The sequence below is a fragment of the Idiotropiscis lumnitzeri genome, chromosome 6 (assembly GCF_059441095.1).
Source record: "Idiotropiscis lumnitzeri isolate Australia: NSW breed Sydney's pygmy pipehorse chromosome 6, RoL_Ilum_1.0, whole genome shotgun sequence".
Lineage (NCBI taxonomy): Eukaryota > Metazoa > Chordata > Actinopteri > Syngnathiformes > Syngnathidae > Idiotropiscis > Idiotropiscis lumnitzeri.
In genome coordinates this window covers 14578404-14592635 of record NC_142396.1, presented here as the reverse complement: position 1 = coordinate 14592635, position 14232 = coordinate 14578404, and the positions used below count along the sequence as shown (strand labels likewise).

Below are 14232 nucleotides of genomic sequence, written 5' to 3'. Positions count from 1 at the left end.
CATCAAAGATGGATGCAATGGAGAGAAGCTGGTCACTTTTCAAAGTAAAATATTTTCAGCCTCGCGTATTAAATAAATCGAAACTACTGCAAGTTTTTTTTTCTTTCATCCGTGCCGGAGCCCTTCTCAGCTGCCTTTGGGCAAACAGAACAGGAACCGATCCCACGCTGCTCGCACACAAGTCAGGCGATTGTACCAATACACCATCAGTAAAAAAAAAAAAAACCTTTCACCATTTTTTTTATTGGAAATGTAAACAAGATATTTACATAAAACATGTTTTAATTTAATTATTTTTGCATCAAGACGAGCACTGAATCACTGGTAAAAAAAAAAAGATATAAATACATAACAGCGCAACAGGCACATTTATTATTACTATTATTGTTTTTATTTATCAAGGGTATCCTAGGCACATTTATTATTACTATTATTGTTTTTATTTATCAAGGACGGGTTGGAGGGTATCCTAAACCTCTTCAGTCGCAAGACCCAAATTACAAATTTTTTCCAAACTTAATTATGTTCAAATATGCACACAGTATTTATCAAAGATTAAGAAAGAAAGAACAAAAGAAAGAACAAAAGAAAGAACAAAAGAAAGAAAGAAAGGATGAAAATACAAAATGAATTAATAATGAATTATGTGCATGCACGACCATTTTTGGTCGTGACCCACGTTTGGGAAAGGTTGGGTTGAAATGGGATGGGTTCAACTAGACTATACGACAAGTTTTTTAGTTGGACTGAAGAATGAACACGTCTGTATCCCAGAAGGGCCAACGTGTCATTACACAGATTCTGCACAGTCCTGACAATATCATAGCCCAGACGAAGCCTCCAACTTTCGGCCGTCATTCTGGAGTCTCTGGTGGTGGAGTATTTGTAATTCCATTCAAATGGAGCGGACAAATTGCTGTTGGTGTTCCTTGTAATCCATGTCTGCACCCTGTCCTCCATCTCTAGGCCAATAAACTGGTAGAGCTTGTCTGCCATGTGCTTTGGGTTAAAAGCGAGGTCTTCATATCTCACTAAAAGGTAGCGGCCCTGGAGCCAAGTTGGTCTCTGCAGTCCTGCTTCTGCGGATGCCAACATGTCCTTGCAGGTGCTGGTGATCTGCGATAGGTCCACGTATCGCGGTTGGCGCCCTGTGACGTTCCATATTTTCCAAGCACGAAACTGATCTGAAAACGCTGCCATACGTGAGGCCAGAATGGCTCGAGGGTCCCTCACCAGGTGAATGATTTTTAGGTCCAGTCGTGGATCTTCAACCAAAGTTCTCAGATCCCTCACCTCGGGGATCCGAACAGTCTTTATGGCTACGTGGCCTCTTGACAGACACGACCTTGATGCTAAGGTGAGGTTCAAGATGCCGCACTTCTTGGTACACCAACTTTCTTCAGGTAGATCAAGTGCTGTTCCATTCCCTCCTTCCGCGCACACAGGAGGAGAACAAAGCGCATGACTCGAGCTTCTACGAAAAAAGGAATTAGTGACATGGTCCTGGGGCTCAGGGCGGATGTAACTCTCCATAAAGTGAAGGTCACATTTGTACAAGTTGAGCAAGAGGTCTCTATACGCTCCCAGCAGGGCCCGGCGGTCCAAAGTACGTCGAATTCTGCCGCTGGAATTTGTGAAGGCCTGCTGGATGTGGTATAAAGGTTCAAACATGTAAAAGATCTCTGGATGCTGGTTGAGCAGCTGACCGGTGAAGGATGAACCACTGCGTGTGGTAGCAAACAGCAGGATGTGCTTCTGAGTGGACTCCATGGGCTTCCAACTGTCATCACACAAGGTTCTCCAATTGGATTCTTTGAGAAGACAAAAAAAATACATGTGATTCTTTTGTTTTGTTTCAGTCCATATACAATCTAAAGCATGTTTCCTTTTCATTTCCAAGATGAATATTTCGTGTAGTGCTGTTCATAGTTATTGCTGTGTGCATTGTTTTCTCTCTTAAACATGGTATTCTGATTAATATTATGTTTGTGGAATATGAGTTAAGCACTAAAATCCACTCGTTTTGAGCCATATCGGGCGGTGGGCATTTTGCCACTTGTTGTGGACTGAAAATGACATCACAGTTGCTCATCTAACGACCAATCATGGCGAAGCTTCAGAAGACAGATGAGTTGACAGAAATGACAAAAGCCCAGATATGGCTAAAAATGAGTGGATTTTTCAGTTTTTTTTATCTATTAATTTAGGAGAAATTAGGAAATAAGTAACAACTTGAAAAACGCCTACTTATAATGAGGAATATGGCCATGTCTCCCTCCACTCTCTCAATGTCTCAGTGGGAGTTACAAAAGGGACCGATGAGAAACTATACATTGGAAATCATTGTAGTGTCATTGCTTAGATTCATGTGGTCATCCCTACCTACTACTACTTCAACATATCAAAAGGATTAACCTCTCCATGGCTGATTGAAATGAGAATGAGGAAATGTGTGAGCAAATGTACGGGCAGAGCACACTGCTTTTTTGCTGATCACGGTGAGGACGTGTGCGGCATAAAACACCAGTTGGGATATTTACAGAGACTGAAGTGGGAATGAGTAGATGTGCACATTTATAATAAAGATAATAAAGATCCATTCCCGTCTGCTGGCTGCCTGCTGCCCACTGCCAGCCGCCGTCTGCCTCCTGAGAGTTGACACAACTTTAGCGTAGCTAAATGTCCGAAATACAACAAGTCGGGGTTCGTGTGCACATTCTTGCTCGTGTGTCCGTCAGCCTATGTAAGTGGAGAATCGATCGTCACGGTATTGTTGATTTTGTGGAGGTGATCACATGAGCTCATGTTTGATGTAAATAGATCCAAACTATTGTGTAGTATGCTTTTATACTTTCATTGTTTGAATTGGACAAGAGTAGTAATGTGCATTTGCATTTTGGTGGTGATCAGTCACCATTTTCGTACACATTGTTTGTGCTTATTATGTAATATATAATTAAATAGTAGGTATGACTGATTTAGTGACTGAACATATTTATTCATACATTTTGATAGCTGCTCATGTCTTGGTCACCTCCAAGTGACCGGGGAAGGCAATACACCTGGATTTTCTCGCACATTTTAATGATTACTTTTAATTACTTTACTTGGTTTAAATAATAATTACAAATTGCAGCCCTAAATATTGAAAGTGCTTCTCTATTTGCTCTTAAGCACTTTAGACTGTTGATTAAATGTGTCATTGTGAACTATTGAAGGATTTTCTAGCATGTTGATTTGTCCTGTCTTTGTCTTATGTGACCTTCCAAGCGACGACGAATGGAAATTACCTGTACGCTGACTTTGGCACATTTACGCAGGTATTGCACATTGTCCCTTTCGAACAAATAATAAAATGAAAATAAGATAAAAAATGGGCTCCAGCTCCAACGTGACCCTGGGCAAAACAAGTTTCATATATAGATGGATGGATAGATTATATAAATGGCAGGCCTAAATGAAATCTTATTACACTAAGTATAATGTGCAAACATTTCGCAACAACTATCCGTCAATTTCCTTGGCTAGAAGGCAGAAGGCTAGGCGAGAAAGCGAGATTTCCCAATTTCTGACCATGTCTGCCAGTTCCACTGAAAGGACACTGAGGTATTCAGAGGCTGGCCATGTGTTAGTCCCACCAGTGTGGTCCATAGATCTTCCCTGACCACAGGCCTGGAACACCTCATTGCAGAGCTGATTGAGAAACATTAATTGTAGGTGACCATATGTGGCGCTGGGAACATAAATATACCATTTAATATAAACTGGACATTTACTCCTTTCCAACCGAGACCCATGACAGCAGATTTAGTTCTTCCTGGAAAAGCCACAGTCGCCTCCAACTGATGCGGAACCTTGGCAGAGTCCATTGTCAATGTGGACCAAGTTACTTCTTAAATTGTACAGGTATCAAAAGATCAGCAGTTTTGGGCATCAATCCCGGTAATCCTGGCTCACTCCCGCTGTATACCATAAGGAATACGGTCCAATACCTTTTCCAAATCACACATCCTGGTTGGGCGAACTTCCGTGAATGCCCTCGGATCTCCTGGCTTGGATGTCAGGAAACTTGGCTTACCCCACCAGTACTCAGAATGCAGCAACGACTACTATGCTTTTCGACAAAGGCTGACGATTAGATACTGTACAGCAGGGGTGGGCAAACCATTTGATTGGCGGGCCATAATGGGTTCTAAAATTTGACAGAGGGGCCGGACCAGGAGCAGATGGATGGAGTGTTTTAGTAACCTCATCTCATCGGAGAAAAAAAATTACATTTAATTTTAAATGAAAGTGAACAAAAACATTACAACAATATATATGTCTTTGAAAAACCACTGAATTGAGGAAATAAAACATTAACAAGGTTTATTCATTTAATTTTTTCCAAGTTCCGCGGGCCGGATTAAAATGTTTAACGGCCCCGTACCGTAGTTTGCCCACGCCTGCTGTACAGTATCTAGTCTATATAGTCAAGACACACAGCTTTTTGGAACAGGAGACCACACACAACGCCAGTCAGCCAAGATCAACTATCCCTGACATCCACATGAGATTTCAAGAGACATGTTAGCCACTTAAGTCCCACAAAACACCAGCATTTCAGATGTGAAGAAGTAAATACTTGTTATTTCGGCAGTCTTACTATTTTCAAAATTGAACGAAGAGAGATTGGCTCATTAATGTCAATTAAGAAAAGAATCCAGTAATATTGTCAATGAGCTTCTATTAAATCAAAATTGATCCTCTTCTCGTGGACTAAATTCTTGAGGGGCTATTTGGATCGTTTTGAAACAATTACTTTAAAATATAAGTTAATCACTTTTGATCAGATCATCAGTGTTAGCTCGAAAGAAAAATGGGAAGAAACCAAGCAAGAGAGTATAAATCATTAGAAAGAAGCTTGTCTTCTTGTGGTTACTGTGAGGACTTATGAAATGCTCAATCTCCATATATAGCACAAACAGCTAACATGTAATTACTACTGATGAGGAGTTGATTGCAAATGGGGGTGCACAGTAGAGGGGATTAATGGAGGAAAAAAATGAAGGGTGATTGTAAAATGAATCTTATTTCAATTTTCACACCTCTACTCGGGATTCAGCGGGTTAATGATGTGCTCTCCTCTTTCTTTGGCTTCAACCGCAGCATGTTTCCTTTGTGATTTGACCTGTCTTTACTATTACTACTACGAATAATACATTATATTTGTAAGCACATTTCACTTTTAAGACCCTCAAGCACTCAGTACATCAAATTAACAAATATAATAGATAGATTAAAAAAAATACAAAGCAATCAAGTTAAGGTGAGTATGTGATTATGCACAGATATGTTTTGCGTTTCAAAAATGTAATGAGAGAATTTGAGTTGCAGAGGTCAGGTGGCGGTGGAGGAGTCCCAGAGCTGTGGAAGAGAGCAACTCTAAGCACTGCTCCCCATGGTACAGAGCAAAGAGTGCAGTCAGATGGATGAAGGAGGAGGACCAGAGGCTGCGGGTTGCAGTGTCGATATGGAGGAGGTCAGAAAAATATGGAGGTGCAATGTAATGAATGGCCTCGATGGTGTAAAGCACGAGTTTGAAGTGGATCCTCTGTTTGAATGGGAGCCAATGAAGTTCTGGAGGAAGGGGGTAATATGATGGGAAGAAGGGGTTTGGGTAATGTAGAGTTCTAGAGCAGTTGGAGTTTATGTAAGGAATTGTGAGGGAGCCCAAAGAGGAGAGATTTGCAAGAGTCAATAGGTGAGGTAACAAGACTGTGGACCAGGATAATGGTAGACTGGATGGTGAGGGAGGGGCGGAGTCTATTGAGTTAGCCTAGGTGGAAGTAAGCAGTCGGCGTTACGTTATTGGTATGTAAATAGAATGATAGTGCGCTGTCGAAGATCACACCCAGATTCTAATCTTAGATGGTAAAACTGTAAGCTTTGGATAATGTAATTATGGCGCCAATTCTGAGAATTTTGGTTTGGTTGTTGTTTAAGTTCATGGATTTACATGTGAACCGGGAGTTAATGTCTGACAGGCAGAATGTAAGAAAAATGGGTGGAAGACAGGAATTGTGTTAAAAATGAAAAAATGATATACAAGCCGCACCAGGCTATAAGCCGCAGTTTTCTATGTTGAAAAAAATTAGTTGTTTACTGCATGTACAGAATGATTTTGTACTGTGATTGTACAAAAAAGTATATAAACAAATTGATAAAACAGTGCCTTTTAACACGACAACAACTTTGCTAATTAAAACCGAACAGACCAGAGTGAAAAAAAAATCTAGATTTACATAGTGTATTTTCTGAACTATAGAGCGCTACTACATATGAAAGAAAAATCCACAGAAAAGCCGCACCGGTGTATTAGCCGCATGGTTCAAAATCTTGGAAAAAGGTAGTAGCTTATAGTCTGGAAAATACGGTATTTATGGAAAATAGCACTAAGGGGGCGGAGATAGATGATAAAAAGCAGGTGCCCCGGGACAGAGCCCTGGGGCACATCAGAAGTCACTGGAGAGGGAACGGATGAGATGAACTTTAGCTGGATAAACAGAGGGTCAAATTCAATTATGGATTGCGTAACCTTTGCGTGGTGCTAACAGGTAAAACTGGAGCAAACAGTGTTTATTTTCTAATGCAACCGCAGTTGGTGAAATGTGTCTGTAACTGAGATACCAAGCAGAATGTTTCTTGGTGCGCTGGAGGTATTTGCACATATTTCTAGGAGGTATTATGCATATATTTGGCAGAGAAACTTCCAACATGTAGAAAGATCTATCGTCTTAATTACGTAACATCCCATTTCCCTCCCACTCATCAAAATAATTTCGGGCCATAAAAGACCCGGGCCGGTCCAATACACACTTGACCTGTTGCCCAAATTTGTAAAAGAAATTAACATGAAAATAAAGAGCAGAAAGGGGCAGAGACAAATGACATCAGCTTGAGTAAAGCTGTGTTATGAGTTGTGATTTGTGAAAGGGTCTCTCCCTAACTGCTATTGTTCTGCCAAGGTGCTCTTAGCACAAAGCAGCATTTATACTTTGGCATGTGTGCAATCAGCGGAAAACAGCTACAAACTCTAAACCACTGTCAAACTTTGTGGGCTGGTATGTCATTAGCGCAATATCCTTGGTGAACAGAACGTTAAGATGGAACAAAGTGTGAGTTCTAATGAAATGCAATTAAAGGTGCTTGCAGTGGCCGCATTTCATTCTTTGTGAAGTCGACCCTGAGCGCGTTCTTTAAGGTAGGAATGGACCCAATCTAGGCTGATGTGAATGATGCTAATGGAGGCTGGAGTGACAATGGCTGAACTGAGGGGAAGGAGGGAGGAGAGACCGAATTTGACCAAGACTTTGGGGAGGGGATCAAGCAGACAAGGGGAGGGTTGGATTTATGAATAAAATGGGAGATTAAGGAGGAATCAGGGGGTAAAAAAGGGAAAGAAAGACTGACAGAGGGAAGAGGCTCCCATTTGCGGAAAGGTAATGCATTTTAGTGGTGTTGGTGAATAGTTTGGATTTTCATGTTAAAAAACAGCGTTAATAAGATTCAGGTGTCCAGTGTGTTCATGTATAGAGGTAGAGAATTGAGGTGGCTGGGTAATTTAGTGGAGACTGAGAAGAGTATATTTGATAAGATCAGGCCAGAGAACTAGGTTGTTTTAGCTCGGGCTATTGAATCCTTCTAATGACAAATTTGGAATATGTACATTTGTACTGTGAGTCATTGTCGAACTTTAGATTTCATAGACCTGAGCTGTGAGGTAAAGCAAGGAGCAATTGAGGAGAAGGAGACAGAATTGATTTTCCCAGGGGACAGGGAGTTAAGGATGCTCGTGAATTCATTTTTTGTAGTGGGTGAGTGTCGTAAAACAGGGTTAGAAGAATTGTCTGGGATTGAGACAGCCCCAAATCTGGAGTAGCGAGTATCAATGTCAATGTCCTTCAAGTTATGAAAGGTTACTAAATTCACTTTGACAGGATATGACTACTGTTAAAAAATAAGATTTACCTTTGTCACTACATCAGACATGATCTTATCTGTATTTTTGATATTTTATGTTCGGACTGGTACCTCTGTGATGTCTGCTCTGACACTGGTAAACACCCTGACAAGGTCCAGCCAGCGAGTCCCTCAGTGTGCGAATAGCCGTGTACTGGACCCCCAGTGAAGCACACACCAGCAGCAGCACTGCCTTCCAGGAGCACTCCATCCTGTTCCTCCACCCCGCTGGCTCTACATCCTTTACACTGATGATGAACACACATACACACATGTACGCAATTAGATTCCAGCTTTATACAAGCACAACTTTTGTTCAATTCATGTTTCTATGTTTATGGTTAAGGGCCCTTAAAAGACACATGCATTTTTAAAAATCATATATATTTTTTTAACTTCAAATGTCAGTTTTGGGTGTTAAAAATGATGCATTTATATGATCGGTGTCGAATTTCTATCACTTTGTCAGTGTGATTTAGCAAAAATAAAAATTATACGCATTATATGCATACAGTATTTGCATGCTAATTCATTCAATATCGTGCAAAAGGTCTAGCAGTGCTATGTGTAATATAATAGTGCTAATTTAAAAAACAATAAAAAAATAAAAATAAAATAATGATAATAATAAAATATAATAAAAATAATAGTAATAATAATAATAATAATAATTATAATAATAATAATAATAATAATAATAATAATAATAATAATAATAATAATAATCTTAATAACTATTTAATTATTCCAGATTTGTTAAATACATTGCAGTGGCTCTGTTTTCAGTATTACAAATGAATATTTATTTTACAACTGGGTCAACAATCTTTTTCTTTGAGCTGTAGAGTTTACTTCTTGCACCAGAGTCCACTCTGCTCTTACAAACAATGTTTCCTTTAACATAGCGGAAATCAGCAAATCCGGTTTTAAAATAGAGATTTTTTTTCTTGCTTGTGCATCTGAAGTCCCTTTGAAAACTCTTGTCCCAAAGATTTTTTTTCCTAAAGGAAGACACAGACCCAAACAAGATCAGTATATACCAGACACACAGTACCATTATTTCAGTCAATTTTCCTCTCTTGTGGGCAATTTAGCCTTTAATACTAGCTCAGATAAAAGCCCACAAGCTCTGTACCTAGTCTCCATAGATGAAAATGCTAAACTTTCTCTTGCACACTTTTAACCTCTTTGACAAAAGGAAGCAAAAATCTTTTTTGAAAGATATCTATAAAATCGGGAGCCATTTGTCTCTTGTCTGTGCATAAACGCGATGTTGGATATTCACCTAGGAAGCCTGACTCTCCATCACTCAGAGTGGCTGTGCTCAAGCAACCACAAACAAAACCACATGTAAATGATGCATCATATCACTGATATTGCTTTTTTTTCTGTCTCCTTGTTTTCCAAGTCTGGTCCTTGTTCGTTCATGCTGTGCATGTGTCTCTGATGCAGACTTATATCTGCGTGAATTGGTCACATTGAGCTGTGATCAGCTTTTGATGTTCCATTAAACATAAACAACACCAAACCAAAGACATTTGCTCTGCGTGTTGGAGAACGAAACTGATCTGACATCATCAGCAATTCTGTCTGCATACAGTTACAAACCAAGAGAAATCACACAATCAAGCCCTCAGGGGGAAATTGTTTCTACATAAACTGCTGTCCTGCTAAAAAACATGTATGTCCAATTTTGTATTTTTTTCCCCCCTAATTTTCATGTTAATGGGATGTCTGTAACGCAGGAACCCCATTAACGTAGAAATTAAAAATCTGACAAAAAAGGGATTTACATGCACGGCCCGACCCGTGGTGCTTGGTGCTATCTGTCTATCTCTCTCTCTCTTTATATATATATATATATATATATATATATATATATATATATATATATATATATATATATATATATATATGTATATATATTCTTTTTTCACAATATATCAATAATTCTTTACTCCTGCCTGTCTGTTTAACCCAACTGTTCCACTCATGCATACTTACTGCTCTGAAAGTACCCAAACAATCAATTTCCGGGTTGGAATAAGCCAGCTCGCAACGGAGTTAGTGGACATAGCCTCAGAAAGTTCTGGATGTGCATCTATTATTTGCTGAATACAATGTGCACTTGAATAAATATTCATCTCTCCCCATAGGTCTCCTCTTTGCTACCTTCATTAAAAGGTTGTGCCACAAGGTATGCCAGTACTTTTACTATTGCCACCTTTCCACCAAGTGCTACCATTTTAAGACATGAATCAATTTAGTCAATAACAACCATATTTGTTTTCTGTTTCTACTGTTGATGTATTGTAGTTGACAGGTTAGAAAACAAGTGGGAAATAATTACTTCTGCCTCTTACTGCACTGCATTATTGATGGGAACAAAATAATAGGACATGGGAATAGAAACAGCTAATGTGAACAAGTTACCCATTAGATTCCCATTGTAACATGGAAATTCTAATTCTCCACTGACAAAACAACAAATAGCAACGCGTGTACCGCCACTCTGACAAAAGCATTTGTACAAATTAATACCTACTCTAAATTAGAAGATGTTTTAAAATAAATATCAAGTATTCACTTTAGTAAATAAATATGCAAGCTCCAGTTCACTCTGACCTGATGGGAACAAGCACCATAGCAAATGGATGGATGGATGGATAAAAACGGTGCTATCTAGTGAATATGATGTAACAATGCCTTTCCGCCCTTAATGCAGATATGGCGCGATTATCATCTTAGTCTCCGAAGAAAACCAAAATGTCAGCGTTTTCGCTGGCCTGCATGTGCTGAATAACTCACTGGCTGACCTGTGTGATTCCACAGCTACAGGTCTTGTTTTTCTTTCCAGTCATGATCAAACTGCCAGCTCCTCACACCCTGCTGCCCTCCGGAGAAGGAAGACAGATGCTTCAGTGATTTAGAACATATTGATATGCGAGTCTTCTGTCCGCCCCTTGTTTATAAGTGCCAAACGCTAGACCAAGCATGCTATAGTGTATAGTGCTAAAGTGAAGACAATGGTCTCATCTTTTTCTTTTGTATCTCTCCAACATATACACAAACTGTACATCCCACAACGTTGTTTGTAGTGGCTCATAAAAGCCTCTGCAAGACAAACCTTGTGCCAGTAGTGAAGGAACACAGGTGGTGCTGTTGAGATAAAATAAAAGTAAACATGTTGAACATAATAGCATTCCTGCAAGGTACACACTATGTGGACCATAAAGCAACAAATGAGGTCAGAGGTACCTGATGAGGGAGGGACTGAGGGATTTAGGATGCAAGAGTGAAAGCAACATGGTGCATATGATTTTTCCGGTACGGTGTTGCATAGTAAAGTCTTTAATACTCAGGGCAAAGCGGTTTATTACATCGGAGGGCTGGTCCTCTTTTTTTTTTTTTATTTCAAATGTTACACACACGCGCACACACGCACACAATACACAGTAATGAAGAAATAAAAAAAAGCAAAAAAATATTTTTTTAAAGCAACTACAAAATAACAAAAAGTATCCCGGCTTTTACTTTTGGTTATTAATGACAATCTTTTAGGGGAGTTTAAAACCTGCATTGGTTTTGTCAAATTGCTTCAAAAGTGCACTACCACGGGATAACAGAGCTCCACAGATGAGACAAAGGATACAGCTTGTCCAGCACAATTACGCCAGCAAACACGCACACACACGAAGAAAAATACAAACAACTCAGGAAAACTTAATCGGATTATAGTCATCGCAGAGATGCGTTTTACTCTCGTGCAGCGAGGGGGGACGTCACGTGATCTTTTAGTACTGAAAAATCATGTTAAAATGCCATTTCGCATTTTAAAATATAAAGGTATAAATACACCTGTCGTAAATGATCGGTCGTAAACAGTCTTGAGGAAACCTTGAACTTCTTGTGAACCTTTGTACACGGATGCGGGCTGCAATGATTGAAGGGAAAAAAGGAGAAACCACAACATTACAGCATGCCGTACTGTGTTAATGAGTGATATAATTAACAGAGAAGTGTAACCTCACATCCTCGCTGTCATGTGCAAAAAGTCCGATCACAGCTCCTCTCAACGCTACACCTAAGCGCGCGTAACAGCCGCAAAAGCATCGAACGTGAATTGTTTCCTTACCGCGCGCTTATTTTATTGTGATACTGGTCCGGTCCTCTCTGGTGCTGTTTTTTTTTTTTCTTCTTCTTTGCTTTTGTGTGTGTGTGATGCCGAGGAGCCGGTGCAGGAGTTAGGAATGGAGATGCGCCAGAGCAGCGGGAGGCTTAGTGATGAGGATGAGGAGGAAGAAGAGGAGGAGGGAAGTGGGGGCAAGGGAGCACACAGGCTTCAACCGGAGTCTCCAGATTGGGCGCAAAATTGTATTGTCGAGCCTCATCCTGCACCTTGCATGGCGTGCATGTTGCATGACGTCCGAATAAGTCATGTCAATTTAGCCCAACTAAACACATGAATTGATTTAGTTTGTGGATAACTTGAAGTCTGTGTTTTTTTAATGTAAGACATGGCTCATATACATATCCTGGAAAGCAGTTTTTGTCAGCTGCTGCCAGGCATCAACAATCACTTCTCACTTTGAACATAAACATCATCAATATAATGTTCTTGGCGGGGATTCTCACCAACATTAAATGAAGATGGCGTGTGCGCACACACACACACCGTGACACGACCTTTGTGTTCCCTCATTCAAGTGAGGATGACTGTTATCATCAAATGTGCTATACTGACTTCCATGCATGGAGCACTACGTGCAATATCGTGGCTCCTGGGGGTCATTATGGGTTCAGATACAGCCAGTGACAGCATCATCAGTCCATGAAGAAGATGTTAGGGGGAGTTCTGCTTGATTTCATGCTGTGACTTCGGCACACTGGCTTAATCATGTTCACTGAACAAAAAATTGGTTTGGTTTTACAATAGATGTATGGATTGTGCATGTTCTTGATACATGGATAATTACTCTTTTTTTTTTCCAGTGGCAATTGGTATGTATTTACTCATCTGCAGAATGTATAAGACATTTATTAGAGTCCAGGGTGAAGCCTTTCTTTCACCAAAGTCAATTTAAACTAAAGTGTATTGCGGGCTGTCACGATAGAAAATGGATGTATGTAAAAGTATAGCATTGCATAAGATTCGAGGTGTCATATGATATGTCTACTGAGGTTGGGACTTGTTTCACAGCTTTAAGACCATGATAATGTGTTTTGTTTTCAAAGCCTGCCGCGGGAATCAAAGCAATACAGGTGAGATGAGGTGCAGAATATTACATTTACATTTAGTTTTCATCCCTGCAAGATGTTGCCGTCAAATAAATGAGATATAAGGCTACATACTACATACCATAATACAGGGCATGATCTCCAATTTGAATTGTTGATTGTTCGGATTTATTTGTTCAATCCAATGTTTTTGTGGACACATTCACATTACAAAAACAAATGTGACTTCCAATGTAAACGCCTTGCAGCCGTGATGTGACACGCATATGTACAAAGGTCAACATCAAGTGAAAGTGTTTATGAAAGAAAATGCGGTCCCTCATGTAGGAGCTCTTCTTTTTATCATCCTGTATCTACAGAAGAGTGATGCAGGAGGAGGTAGAAATATTTTGGGGAAATCAGGCAAGGCTTTCCTATTGCACTAAAGATGATGTCACACTATTTTCACGAGTAATAAATCAACTGATTGTCTTTGTGAACGAATTACTTCTATTTATTATCATAATGTGTGCAGCATGTTTGAATATTCAGGTCAAGTGGACAGTATATAAATCTTGTTTAAATCTTTGCTTAAACATCACTTGTTCTGCTTCAAACCCATTGTTTGGGGAAATGTTTTTCACTTAATAGATAAAAAGTATTTCAGAACCATAATGGTTCACAGTGTATTGGTTTTGTTAAAAAGAATTATACTTATTACTACACTAATTTGCTTCATTATGTCTTATTTGTTTATTTATTTATTTATTTATTTTAACGAAAATGAACTTTCAAGCCACGGAATCAAGAATTGCTCTCTGCAGAATTAGGAGACTCACCTTTTTCTTGGCAGATTCCTGCGGGGACTAACGTCTGTTTTATATTATAACTCATTTTCATGACGCAGTCACTGATGGTGTAGTGGTACACTCCCCCGAGTTGTGTGCGGGCAGCGTGGGTTCGGTTCCCACTCGGTGACGGTGTCTATGTCTGCCCTGTCACTTTTCATAGAGG

At 39.7% G+C, this 14232-nt stretch overlaps 1 protein-coding gene across 8 annotated transcripts; it reads right to left on the bottom strand.

The window, feature by feature from the left end:
• Positions 1-224: 224 nt before the first annotated feature.
• Positions 225-12267, bottom strand: LOC148335362 (carbohydrate sulfotransferase 1). Of its 8 annotated transcripts, XM_088299502.1 has the most exons (5): positions 12137-12266; positions 11860-11935; positions 11129-11160; positions 8074-8249; positions 225-1811 (listed from the first exon to the last, which is right to left on the bottom strand). In XM_088299502.1, the coding sequence occupies exons 4-5, from the start codon at positions 8210-8212 to the stop codon at positions 643-645; spliced, it is 1308 nt and encodes a 435-aa protein (XP_088155628.1). In that variant the 5' UTR covers positions 8213-8249; positions 11129-11160; positions 11860-11935; positions 12137-12266; the 3' UTR covers positions 225-642. The 8 variants fall into 8 exon arrangements, with proteins under 8 accessions (XP_088155628.1, XP_088155624.1, XP_088155622.1 ...); XM_088299498.1 differs by adding an exon at positions 10818-10890 and having other exon boundaries at positions 11129-12244; XM_088299496.1 differs by having other exon boundaries at positions 10810-11935; positions 12033-12244.
• Between the last annotated feature and the right edge of the window lie 1965 nt (positions 12268-14232).